Below are 13,814 nucleotides of genomic sequence, written 5' to 3'. Positions count from 1 at the left end.
AGATTGAACCTAAGAAGAGCCCTGAGGCTGGATCAGACCAAGGGCCCATCTCGTCCTGCACTCTGTTCAAACAGTGGCCAACCAGCCATCGGCCAGAGATGAACAAGCAGGACATGGTGCAACAGCACCCTCCCACCCATGTTCCCAGCACCGGGTGTGTCTAGACTTACTGCCTGTGATAGTGGATGTAGTTTGAGATGAGCTGAAGGAAACTAGCAAGCATTTGGCCATGGTGGGAGATGAATGATGCAAGCTGGTTGTGCCGTGACAAAAAGAGCATCTGCATGAATTATCCATCCTAATCCCAGCAAGAAATGTTACATAGGCCAAAGAGGTGACCCACCTTCTCCATAGCCTGCCTGTGCCTGTAACCCAAATGGCATTTGGAGGGGAATGTGCAGCTGTGATTCCCCCCCCCCAATTGCAATCCTTCCCCCAGCCACTGCAGACCACATCAGATATAATTTCCGTAAGACATGCCAACGTGAGTTGAACAGCACTGTCCAAAGCAGCCCCGGGCGATGAATGGCGTGATTGTTGCTTCCTTCAGGACCTCAGAACGCGACATGATGCATGGGAGGGATGGTCATGTGGAGTGGAGAACAGAAAAGGAGGCTGTCCTGGCCCTCTGTGCTTACCAGGATCGTGGTGACGATGAGCGTGGTGTTGAAGAGGCTCTCCGACACGTTGGAAAAGAAGATCTGCTCATCCATGCTAAGGCCCTTGGTGACATGCCAGTGACCGATCTGCACAAAGGAAGAGCAGAATTGCGCCATTTACAGTGGGAACTGCCGTCCGCTTCCACTGTACGGCCTTGCTGACTGGCAACAATTGGGCCGGCCCTGTAACAGGCAGTTGTTGACGCCTCATCGGCTTTATGGCCCACCCCACGAGTATTATATTAGGAAGAGTGAAATTAGCTGCTGCTTGGCTTTGGCAGAGTCAACAGGAATCTTGGGACAAAAAGCCAGTCCTGTTGTGGGCCTGCTTCCAAGAGACGCACAGTAGAAGGAATGGCTTCTTAAAAACCCTCTGGGGTGGATGCTGAGTAGCAGCTGGGAGGCACACAGCTTTGAAGGGAAAGTTGAGAACCGCTGCAGTGGAGTAGAAATGAACCTATCTCCAACCCCTGCGCTGCTCCGTGGCATCGTAGCGAGATGCGTTGAAGCTAAGGCTACCCTCTGCGTGGTCCTGTTCAGCCATTAATGGTCCTGATCTCCTCTTGATTGTTGCTGCCTAGAGATTAATTAACCCTTTCCAAATGACACCATTCAAGCTAATCAGCCCCAGCAATCCAACACGGAATCTAATCCACCCTATCTAAGCTTCTGTGCTGTTCTTAATAAAACTAATTTACACTCTCCGGTAGCAACAGAATGGAGCCATAAATCCTTCTTGACAACTCTGAAAATGTCTAACTTTCCCCTTTTTGCCACAGAAAGATCACAAGACCAAGGAGGCCGTACTGGGGAGTCCTGAGTTCCCAACTCTCCCAGTTTGGGTGGGACCCACTCGGTAATGTCATAGTCAATTCAGGTTCACCTCTGTAGGGCTGAGCTGGCAAGAGCAAAACACTGAAATGCAGCTCAGCTCTATTGAAAGCTTGGTGGCTTGGCTGCAAGTCATGACTGAATCTGAGCTCCTAGATAACTCAAATCGAAGGTCTTCTAAGGCAGACCTTGCAAGGTTTTAGATCGGAGCTATCCAGCTGCTCAGGTTTAACAATAATGCCAATTCTTAATATTTATACTGTACTTTCACATGCTCTTCACATGCATTATCCCACTGTAATCCTTACAACAACCTTGCAAGGGGAATCAGTATTGTTATCCCCCATGTTGCAGGGTGAGACTGAGAGTGAGTGGCACACCTAAGGCGACAGAGTGACTTGATTGATTGATTGATCGATTACATTTTTATACCGCCCAATAGCCAAAGCTCTCCGGGCGGTTCACAAAAATTAAGACCATGAAGAGCATAATAAAATAACCAACAATATAAAAACACAAATGCAAAATACAATATAAAAAGCAGAAATGAGATTAAAAAAACAACCACCAGGGACTTGCTGGTTTGCAGTTCATCCTCATACCTGCTATGCTACACCAGCAATCATACAGCATTTGTTTTGAGGAACTACTAATTATAGCTATGTGTAATTAGAGCTAAATTGAATAATGTTTTCTATGAAGTGTTCAGCTTGGAACATGGCACTATAAAGCAGGATCTAACGAGATACATAAATAAAGAGCTTTCCTCCCGGTATAGAAGGAGACAGAGCTAGAAACTGAGAAGTTCCTGATTCAAATCCCTGAGCCCTTCTCCGCATCCCACCAATGCAACATATACGTTATGATGGGACAAGGGAGAGGGCTTTCTCTGCTGTGGCACCCCGACTGTGGAATGCCCTCCCCTTGGAGGCCCAACTGGCACCAACATTGATTTCATTTCGACGCCAAGTAAAAACATGGCTTTTTAACAAAGCCTTTGATGGTTAAACTCACTGGCACATTGTTTTAACTGTATCTATTGCTTTTAAATTATATATTGTTTTAACTTGGATTATGGTTTAATTTGTTTTTAACTGTGTATATTTATTGTTTTATACTGTATGTTTTTATCTGTACGCCACCCTGAGATCTTAGTGATATAGGGCGGGATATAAATATTTTAAATAAATAAATAAATAAATAATTGCACAACCCCACTCTTGCTCAGCTCCAGACTGCCCACCTGCAAGTTGAAGACTGACCTGCCTTACACAGTTGTTGTAAGGGTTTCACCAAATAAAGTATGCAGAGGATTTTGAGCACCCAAAAAGCTCAATGCAAATAGTTGTTGTTATTCTGATACCATGATCAGGCGGGTCTTCCTCTTGGCAGCCCTTCAGGAATGTTCTGAATGAATGTGACATTCTGGTAACCTCTTGACTGGATTGTTGCAAAGCGTTATATGTGGGGCTGTCCAGAATCTTCAGTTAGTTGAAAACAGGGCAGCTAGACTGCTATCTGGCAGCGGCCTATGTGATCATCTCATCTCTATCTATATTTATATTGCACCTTTTTTCCTGAAAGGAACCCAAGGCAGCTTATATAGTGCTCCTCCTCCTCCTCCTCCTCACAACAACCCTGTGAGGTAGCTTAGGCTGACAGTCAGTGACTGGTCCAAAATCACCCAGGGAACTTCATGGCATGAGGGCAGACTTAACCCGGGGTCTCCCAAGTCCCAGTCTAACAATCTAACCAGTACAGCATAGTGGCTCGCTTGTAATGCCAGAATTTCTCCATCTGCACTGGCACCCAATTCAAAATGTTGATTTTCATGAAAGCCCTAAATGGCTTGAGTCCAGACCACCTGATGGAACATCTCCTTCCATATTTACCTACCCAGACATGAAGTTAATCGCCTGAGGCTCTCCTCCAGGTGCCCTGCCCCATGGCTAGAAGGGAGAGGGCCTTTTCCGTGGTGGCACCCTGTATGTGGAATACTCTCCCACAAGAGGCTCGCCGAGCACCTACATTATGGTCTTTTTATTCTCCCAAGCATTTCAACCTTTTTTAGTGCTTGGTACTCTATACTGCTGCTGCTTTCATCATGGTTTTATTCTGTGCTTTTTTTTTTTTAAAAAAAAAAAAGTTTTCATTGTATGTTTTTAATGTATTGCATGCCACCCTAAGAAATTTGATTATTGGGCGGTTTAAATGTACAGTAAATAAAGAAATAAATGTATGTATTGAAATGCGCACTGCAAGAATAGCTACATGTTCCTGCCTTCCACTCCTGAGGTTGAGTGAAGAATGTGAAGTAGAGGAACAGAACTCCTATAGCCCATGTTCAAGACGCTTGTTCATTCACTGGTTATTTCTCGGTTGGACTACTGCAACCTTCTTCTCTCTGGCCTTCCTTCTTCTCACATCAGTCCGTTGGTCTCTGTCCACCACTCTGCCACTAAGATCATCTTCTTGGCTCGCCGCTCTGACCATGTCACTCCACTTCTGAAATCTCTTCATTGGCTTCCAATCCACTTCAGAATCCAATATAAACTTCTCCTGTTGACCTTCAAAGCTTTTCACGGTCTAGCTCCTTCCTATCTCTCCTCTCTCATCTCACACTATTGCCCCACCCGTGCTCTTCGCTCCTCTGATGCCATGTTTCTCGCCTGCCCAAGGGCCTCTACTTCCCTTGCTCAGCTTTGTCCCTTCTCTTCTGCTGCCCCTTACGCCTGGAACGCTCTTCCAGAACATTTGAGATCTACAAGCTCAATCACAACTTTTAAAGCTCAGCTAAAAATTTTTCTTTTTCCTAAAGCTTTTAAAACTTGATGTTGCTTGGACTTTATACTGTTAGTTTTACTCTCCCCTGTGCCTGTTTACCCTACCCAGTGCCTGTTAGCATTCCCTTCCCCTCCTTATTGCTTTACTATGATTTTAGTAGAATGTAAGCCTATGCGGCAGGGTCTTGCTATTTACTGTTTTACTCTGTACAGCACCATGTACATTGATGGTGCTATATAAATAAATAAATAAATAAATAAATAAATAAATAAATAATAATAATAATAATAATAATAATAATAATAATAATAATAATAATACATGGGACTCTACCGACAAGTATTCACTTGAGTCTTGTCCACTGGTCTATAAGTTCCCTGGTGCACTTATCCTCCGAATGCCAGCCACGTCGACTGCTACGAGGGGCTTATTTCCATCCCACACATCTTTGTATGTTGTCTTGGATCTCATGAGATAATATTACAATGCCAGGCAAGTGGGTGTCCCCCATAGCCCACGCCCAGGCTTTTGCAACAGACCACCGAGAGAACACCTGATCCTTGTTTTCCTCCAGAGGAATGTTCTAGATCTCTTATTATCACTACACCAGGATAAAATGGGGGGAAAGCTGAACCCTCTGCTCACTGCCAATGTCACCACTTGTCACAAAGCACTGACTTGTCTATAACCACGTGAACTCATTAAGTCACATATGAACCCCTTGTGTGAGATGAGGATGGGCTGTTTGTTCTCTGGCAAATGGAAAGACCCGTCCCTGCTGAAAACCACCTGGGCGACCATAAGAGAAAAGATTGCAACTGGCCATGGCCTCTCTCAGCACTAGGAAGCGTAAACTGCACCAAGCGAACGCCAACTTGGTTGAGCTGGTGCAAATCTCCCAACACACATACACACTTTTAAGCCACTTGAAATCCCACTTCTGTTTAATGCAATCATCCCTTTAAGTGGAATTTGAGCTGGTTTTAAGTGAGCATGTAATGACAGCATGGCCTGGGGGAACGAAATTGGTGTTAACTATACAGGAGCAAAGTTTTCATCTGCCTCTCACTGTGACTATGGGCCACACTGTTTCCTTTTCATTACTTGGAAATGAATAGTAGTAGTAGTAGTAGTAGTAGTAGTAGTAATAATAATAATAATAATAATAATAATAATAATAATAATAATGTGTATGTGGGTCTATAGGACCAATACTATGAAACCTAGACAACTGAAACTTGGCATACATACTAAAGAGACCCCAGCAGTGTGCCCCACAGGGTTATTTTGTCCTTAAAATGCATTAACTAAGGGTAATTACTTAAAATGCACCCATGTGGTTGAAGCCTGCAGTAACATTTTAACTGCTCAGGGCGGACGTCCCTAATTAGCACGTGGCTCTGTGGTCCATAGAGTTGTAAGCCAGGGGAGGTTAGCAGGTCAAAAGATGGAGTTATACCCCTCCCCCCTTGAAGCCCCCCTCCCCAGCGGTGATAGGGGTGCAACATGGCCAGAGCAATGCCGAGGGGTGCCACTGGGCGTGGCTTCACTCCGACAGAATGTGCACAACGTGTTCAACTTTGACAGCTGTGTAAATTTACTTGAACGTTTTGCTACCTTCCTCAAGAGGAAGGGACATTTTGTGAGAGGAAGGGCTCTCTGCAAGTGGAAGGTTTTGGGGGATCCCCCCAACCACAGCTCACCCCATTCAGCACGGTCTCCGGTCTCTGTGTAGTATTTTCAGTGGGCTGCTGTGGGGAAGTGGGGAAGTCAACCTCAACCAGTGAAATCGACCCACATAAATATAGACTTTGTGAAGGACAGGGGTGCAAACTTGTGCCTCCAAACCTGTTGTTGCTATGGGGTTGTAAAATCTGCCCCTATGTATGATCTATGGCCTATTGTTTCAAATTGGCTGTGTCAGGCTTGGGCGGGGAAGGCGAAAGTGGGTGGCTGCCAGCCAAGGTCATCCCTGCCTCGAGCCAGTCTAACTCCCACTAGCACCTGGAGATTATCAGGGTGGTGGACAAGCTAACGGGATTCAGGTGTGGGAAAAAGAGGTGGCCTGGCCCCTCTGGGAGGGGGTGGGCAAAAGTCCAGGAAGGGCATGGGTTGGTTTGTTAGGGTCATGGGACCAAGGGTCCCAAAAAGAGATAAAAGGCTCTATGAAGAAAGCCCTCCATCTTCCTTGGAGGTGTGCGCATATGTCAAGTGGGAAGATCAGGTCCGAGGTAACCAGGAGGGGGTTACTCTGAGTTAGAAAGGTTCTTTATGTTTTACTGCGTGTGGGTATTCTGAAGAAGGCCAGCCGTTGTTTCGGCTGGGTGTGGGGACATATGATTGTTTCTTGGGCTAATGGCTAGAGCAGAGCTTTCCCAACTGTGTGTCGCAACACGTTAGTGTGTCAGCTGCAGTGTGTCGGTGTGTTGCGCGAACATAATGAGAAACCTCTGAGTCTACGTGAAATAAGCAATACCAACTTGCATGCATTTTTACGCAGCAAAGGTGCCGATTAGTATGGTGCACTAGTATATTCCCCTTCCGTCGTATCGGTGTATGCACACCACGGTCGAGGGATCATACAGGTACTGCGCATGCACAGTATGCATAATCAGGTTGAAACAGCTGATTCTGTGTCACTTCTAGTGACGCGGCTGCACCTGAAGTGACGCATTCGAGAAATTCCATGGGTCCAGTTTTTTGATAGAACACCGTCTCAACCGCCGCTCGATCGCAGATCGACAAAATTGGTTCAATGTGAAAAGTCTTGGAAATGTATGTTTTGCAAATCATATATTTTTAAAAATATAAATGAAAGGTTTTCATGAGATATGTTGTGTCCCCATACATTTTGTTATTACAATTTATGTATGTGTCCGTATCTCTTATAAGGGGTTAGTTTAACCTCCGGTTTGCTAGTAAAACTGAATTACTGTGTCACGAAATGATGCATGTCTAAAAAGTGTGTCACCAACATGAAAAGTTTGGAAAGCTCTGGGCTAGAGACGAGAGCTTTTCCTCACCTTCTTTCCTCACTCCTCCTTTTCCCTTTCTTCCCATTCCCTTTTTGAAAGTCTGGTTTACCGATCAAGGCCTTACATGTGAGTTTTACTGATTGCGATAAAATTGCTTTGGCCCCTAAACGTGAGTTTGTGTGCTATTCCCTGAATCTCTGGCTCGTTCCTGTTGTGGACAAGGTTCGGGAGGTGGGATGCTGGGAGTTTAGGACATTTGGTCCAGGAGCCTACCTTGCAGGGTTGTCAGGTAGACCTTGACATGTGTTACAGACTTAACCTAATGGGTTTTTCTAAAAGCCACCCTGGAAATTTAACATTTAAAGGCAGGGCCCAGATCTACCTCTCATGTCAAACCAATATGGTCTAATCACAGTAGCACTTATTATATCCCTCTCGCACGTTTATACCTTGTAGCACACACAATGACACCTGTTGCAGCGTTTGGGAGAATACAGAATAGAAAGTGGCGAATAGCCCTGGAAACGTGGCAGGCGGAGTGTGTAATGTGCCCCAAGAGTTATCGGTGTGCTTCAATACTGATAAAAAGCACTAGTGCAGATCTAGCCAGGATGCAAATGTTTAAAAGAAATAAAACAAGGATATATCCCATGTATTCTACCCTGAACCCTTGGAGGAAGGTGAGATACAATATAACAAAATGATTATAAGAATTAATATATAATCTTATGCATGTTTCAACAGAGAAAAGGCCTACAGCTCCCAGCGTGGCTGGCTGGGACATATTGGGAGTTGTAGGCCTTTTCTCTGTCTTTCTTATTAAAGATGGGAGGGGGGGGCAACAGACAGCAGCCTGCCTAAGTCCCCCCCAGAGAGTGTATAGCTGAGTGGAGATTTGCACAGGGAGCATCCCTGCTCATAGCACATGCTCCTAACCACTGTGCCCCACCAGCCCTTCCTCTTGCTAGCAATTACCAAGCCTCAGTAACACATCATTCAACTCCCCCACTGAATCAGCAAGTTAGTAACAGATTAACTTTAATTTTGACAACCCTCTAGCTCCGTAATTTCTTCTTCCCCTGCTGGCATGCTGAAACTAATTGGCTGCCGCTGCTGCCGCCTTTGACATGAGAGCTGATGTGACCCTGGCTCGTATGCCGGCGTCCAGGCTAAATACATCAATGCATCAAGGTTATTCCAGCTCCTACTGTGCTTACCCTGACTTGGAGCTGACCCTCTCGGCGGCACGGTAATGGCACTAATAAACTCCCACACTCCTCTGTGTCGGAAGTTGGATACATCAGAGGATGCTGACATTCCGGATCTCCTCTCTCAGATGGTGGCGAGCATGGGGCACTTTGCACATGCCACTCACCGCCTGAGCACCTCTCCTCCCCCCCCCCCCCGCCCGTGGCAAAGTCTGACGCTCCCCCACCGATAGGCAGAGAAAGCAGGAGGGAGTAACACTCCCACACACATGGCAAGAGGAGCTGCAGCTTGGCTTTCCATCCGTTGTTTCTCTTTCCTTTCTCATTCCCCCTTCTTCTCCCCTTCCAACCCGCTGAGGAAAATTAGCCGCTTAGGGCCCAACTGGACACGAGGGTTTTAAAACATGTTTAACAGCAACCACATGGCAGGAATCATAGAATAGCAGAGTTGGAAGGGGCCTACAAGGCCATCGAGTCCAACCCCCTGCTCATTGCAGGAATCCACCCTAAAGCATCCCCGACAGAGGGTTGTCCAGCTGCCTCTTGAAGGCCTCTAGTGTGGGAGAGAACACTCAGCTGCGATCTCGGTGCTGGAGGAGGTGCGAACTCTTTCTCTGATGCTGTCTTCCCTGTTGCAACACCTCTCTGCTTCCCCCGTAAAGCAAATGAGCACTTGTATGTTTTGCCCTACGAGGCAAATAGCTGCTGTGGGTGTTTGGGTGTGGAGGGGGGGCGCGCGACTTGCATCAGGGAAATGGTGGGGGGGTGGGCAATGGGATGACCTCCCCTTTCCTAGTTCTGTAGTGCTGATTGGATTTGGGCTTCACCTGTGGTTGCTATTAAACTTTTACAAAAACAGCTGGAGATCTGATCAGGGAACTTCTGCTTTCACGTTTCTCGTGGCCCTGAGAAGCCAGATAAGGGGAAAGCACAGCAGACGGGCAAAGGCAGCAAGTCCATCCCTGGGCATGTGTCTTCTTTCCACCCCCTCCCACTGACTGTGCCTGATAGGGGGGATTTTTTAACCGGCAGTGCATTCAGAGTCATGCAGAGCCTGGCTTTGACGCCAACTCGCGGTTCCCAAGGGCCCCTTGGGCGAGACACCCTCAACAGGCCACCTTCCCTGACTGAATCGACATTCTCATTGCCATGGTCACCAGCACCTCCTCTTTCCCATCATTGGTCCCCCTTGCTTGCTTGACAAGCAGAGAGCCAGGGAGCCTCTAGGCCGTGGGATCTGCTCCTCCTCCTGCTCACCAACTCTGCTGTCTGACCTAGATTGTCCTCCCTCTCTCTTCTGTAGTCTGACAGCAACTGGTGGTTGGGGCAGAATTCTTCTGGAGGTGAGAGGAAGCAAGCCCTGGATCTCAATTGAGCAAACAAACCTTCAAGAGCCTGCGCTCCAAGCTTCCGTCAGTGTTCTTCTCCTCCTCAACAGAGCTCCCAGCCGTCTTAAAGCACTGGCCTACAAACACCATCCTGACTAATGGTTTGGGAACAAGACGTGCCTCATGTGCCTGCATCCCCAAGCTACAGTTGATACCAAGGAGAGATGACATAGAATCATAGAATAGCAGAGTTGGAAGGGGCCTACAAGGCCATCGAGTCCAACCCCCTGCTCAATGCAGGAATCCACCCTAAAGCATCCCTGACAGATGGTTGTCCAGCTGCCTCTTGAAGTCCTCTAGTGTGGGATACTCATAGAATCATAGAATCATAGAATAGCAGAGTTGGAAGGGGCCTACAAGGCCATCGAGTCCAACCCCCTGCTCAATGCAGGAATCCACCCTAAAGCATCCCTGATGGATGGTTGTCCAGCTGCCTCTTGAAGGCCTCTAGTGTGGGAGAGCCCACAACCTCCCTAGGTAACTGATTCCATTGTCGTACTGCTCTAACAGTCAGGAAGTTTTTCCTGATGTCCAGCTGGAATCTGGACATCAGGAAATGCAACGTCCTCCGTGCCCTCTAGACACCAAAGCATCATCTTCTGTCTTCCTGGCCTGCAATCAATGCTCTGAACAGGCAGCCTTGAATATGCCTGGATGAGGGCTCGCCACAGTATGGCCATGCTGCCTGAAAGGAAGGTAAATTTCCTTTGCACTCATGGCGCATTTCTCATGACAGCTCCTTCTCCTTCCCCAAAAGTAGGGGGAGGAAAGCAATTATCATTTGCTTTTGAAGATCCTTTTCATTGCTAAGAGAGAGAAGAGAAACTGTTTTAGGACTAGACACGGTGAGGCATGGAGCTCCTGATCAGGTCCAAAGAGAAGGGATTGGAATCTCGTGCAAAAAATACCAGTATAGATGTGGTGGCAAAAATCCTGGCTTGAAACCTTCACAAAGGACACTGGAAGTTCATTGTTTTGGGAAGCGATGGAAGCTGAAATCCAAAACATTCAGGGAATAGCCTTTTTATAGTCTGCTATACAGATACAAATATTTAGGGATCAATGTCATTCTTAGTTTTTGAGGTCAAAGTCACCCGTTCTACTTCTGCACAAGCTTGTGATAAAAAACAACAACCCTAATAACCTTAAACTTTTTTTATTTGCATTTTTCATATGGTTGCATTTTCCCCTCAAGGGCTTTATATTGACAAAATACTGTTTTGTACGCACGTTTCTCAAATATATGCATTGGGTGTGCGCTTTCCCCTAAGATGTGCATTCTTGTGCACAAAAGACGAATGATGTGGGAAAGCTTGCAAAAAAAAGGGTGGGGGGCTTTTCAGAAAGCAAGTCTGTCTTGGCATGCTGAAAGGCTCAGGAGACATGAATTGGTTAAATCCATGGAAATAAAATCTCAACCTTGAGTGAGCGTCTTGCCCATTCCTGCAAAGAATAGGCATGATAAAATGTACTTGTTCCGGCGCTGGCTTCGGTTGCCTGCAGCAGCAGCTATAAAGCTGCCACGTACTGACAGCAGTATGTGGAGAAGCACTCCAGGGGAGTGTTTCTGGTTATTCTGTCCATCCAGGTTTGGAATGGATTTCTCCAGCACAAAGCAACCGCAGTTGTGAAGGGCGGGAAAGGGCTGCGTTAATATGCAGCATCTCACAGGCCACCCCAGTCAAGACGACAACAGCTCTGCGGAGCTTAAGCTAAGTCCTGATTCTGCCTGAGGCACGATTTCCGGCGCCAGGGTTTAAGAATGGAATCCACACACTCGCCCCCTTTTTTCGATAGACGTGAAAGCAATGAGTTTGCGCCTTGCTGCGGACAGCGAGAACCTCTCGTGCGGCTGGAGAATTGCCTCCCAAGCATGCTCAACTAGTTTAGACTAAATAAGAAACCATGTTGGGACCTGCTATGTAAATATATTAAATATGAAATCACTTAACGCTGTAGGCTCCTCTGGCCAACGACACCAAGGAGGAGGGTGAAAAGCCTTAAAGCGCTGCTAATTTGCTTGCTGGCTGAGATTTGGATCAGCTTCAAGATTCATGGAATTTTCTATCAAAGCTGATGAGCAGGGAACCCCTGGCGGTTCGAGGAGAGGCAGAGAGAGAATCCATCGGGGCAAGTATTGCCTCCCCCCCTCCCCCCGAATACACCTGAAAAAGGTAGCAATAGTGCTTTGAACAATCGGCTAATCTGACCCTTGGGAACGGCTTGTCTCTGGGACTCAGAGATGAGATTCTCCCGTGGTAGGCTGCTGCAGTGAGTTTAGCCAAACAGCTCCTAATTATATCTATTTTAAAATAATAACACTGGAATTTCTCCCAGGGCTGACTATGAAGGAGAATTGGGAAAGCTAATAAGCAGTGCTGTGGTCCATAAATTAAGGTTGCCATTAAGTTTCGACTCAGGGGAGGGGAGAGAGACAGAAACTCTTTAACTCTGGCTGAATTCACAGGTGTTTTTTCTCCATACCACTGAAGCATCACTGATGCAAATGACATCCCAAATTGGACATCATTTTTAAAGTGGTTGTCACATCCTCCTGTTTCGTTTTGGTAAAACAACGGCTTTCGGATCACTGTCTCTGTTAAGGGCTGCTGGTACACATCAGCAGAATCAAATGTTACCAGGTCTCCCCCCACCCTCACACACTATACAATATCAGGCTGAAGGTTTGGATGGCATAAATGCTACTCAGTGTCTGTGTGTGTAAGTTGGTGGGTGGATGGGTGGGTGGGGGAATTTCTCCAAATATGTGCTAGTGAGAAGACAGAAGCCTTATCCCTGACTTCATAGTTTTCTTTGTGCTGGGGATTTTCTTTGGAGGGGGGGGGCATTAAAGCACCCTACTACCACATTTTATGAGAGCTGTTATAGGCCATATTCATTCATTCACTCATTCATTCCATTTCGATACTGCCCACTAATTGATGCTCTCTGGGCAGTTCAAAGTATCAAAAAGAGCACAATGCAGGCACCAGGTGAGATCGTTCTACGACCAGGGTGCCACAACAGAAAAGGATCTCTTCTTACGAGCCGCCCACTTCACTTCCTCAGGCTCCTGGAGACTGCGAATGATCTTAAGGTCTGGGTATATGGGAGCAGACGACCCATCAAGAAACCTGGCCTCAAGCCATTTATGGTTTTGAATGCTAATATCAGCACTTTGAGTTGGGCCTGGAAATGTACTGGCAGCTGGTGCAAATGGAAAAGTACTAGCATAATATGATCATATCAACCAGTCCCTGTTAACAATTTTTGCTGCCCTATTTTGGAACAGCTGAACTTTCCGGACCATTTTCAAAGACAGCCCCATGCATAACACATCACAGTATTTCAGTTTAGAAGATATCAGAGCATGGGTAATTATAGCTGGGCTATCTCTGTCCAGATAAGGGCATAGTTGGTATATCAGTCCTGCTTCCAACTCTCCTGCTTGGCTATGGGCTCATTGGACAATCCATTATGTCTCCCCAGATGGTTTGAATCCTGTGGGAAACAGAATGCTGGATTAGGTGAACCTCTGGTGTGATCTAGCAGGGCCTGTGTTTCTAATGTGTGCTCAAACCAAATCCTCCATGTCAGAGTAGATGTACATAACTGGCTCACCATGGTCCAGGGGGCCACCCAAAGCAGTCTTTCCTGTAGCCATAGCACACTTAAACGGTTGTGTGAATGAGCCCTGAGTCACTTCAGAGAGCAGAACCACTAGCTGAAATTTGGCATATCCCCCGCAGCAGTGCAGGTAGCAAAGTTACCAGGAGACAGAGCCTTCCACCGACAGACAGGAGAGGTTTTCAGCACCACGGATAGTACTCTCCTCCGTCCTACGTTCATGATGTTCTGCTTAGTGTGGTTGTTGCCTTCTTTTTTGGGGGGGCTTAGTAAATATATACCTACAATCCCACAGCAAGACTCTCTTAGTGGTTTACAATAACACACAATAGAATGCAATTC

At 46.6% G+C, this 13,814-nt stretch overlaps 1 protein-coding gene across 1 annotated transcript in view; it reads right to left on the bottom strand.

The window, feature by feature from the left end:
* The window catches only part of GRIK4 (glutamate ionotropic receptor kainate type subunit 4), a 261,624-nt gene that overhangs the window by 52,371 nt on the left and 195,439 nt on the right, over nucleotides 1–13,814 (bottom strand). The window contains exon 10 of the mRNA XM_063138998.1: nucleotides 639–746. Coding sequence (XP_062995068.1) covers nucleotides 639–746 — 108 coding nt within the window. The remainder of the gene's footprint in view (nucleotides 1–638; nucleotides 747–13,814) is intronic.

Source organism: Elgaria multicarinata, chromosome 12 (genome assembly GCF_023053635.1).
Source record: "Elgaria multicarinata webbii isolate HBS135686 ecotype San Diego chromosome 12, rElgMul1.1.pri, whole genome shotgun sequence".
Taxonomy (NCBI): domain Eukaryota; kingdom Metazoa; phylum Chordata; class Lepidosauria; order Squamata; family Anguidae; genus Elgaria; species Elgaria multicarinata.
This window is presented reverse-complemented; position numbering and strand designations above follow the sequence as displayed.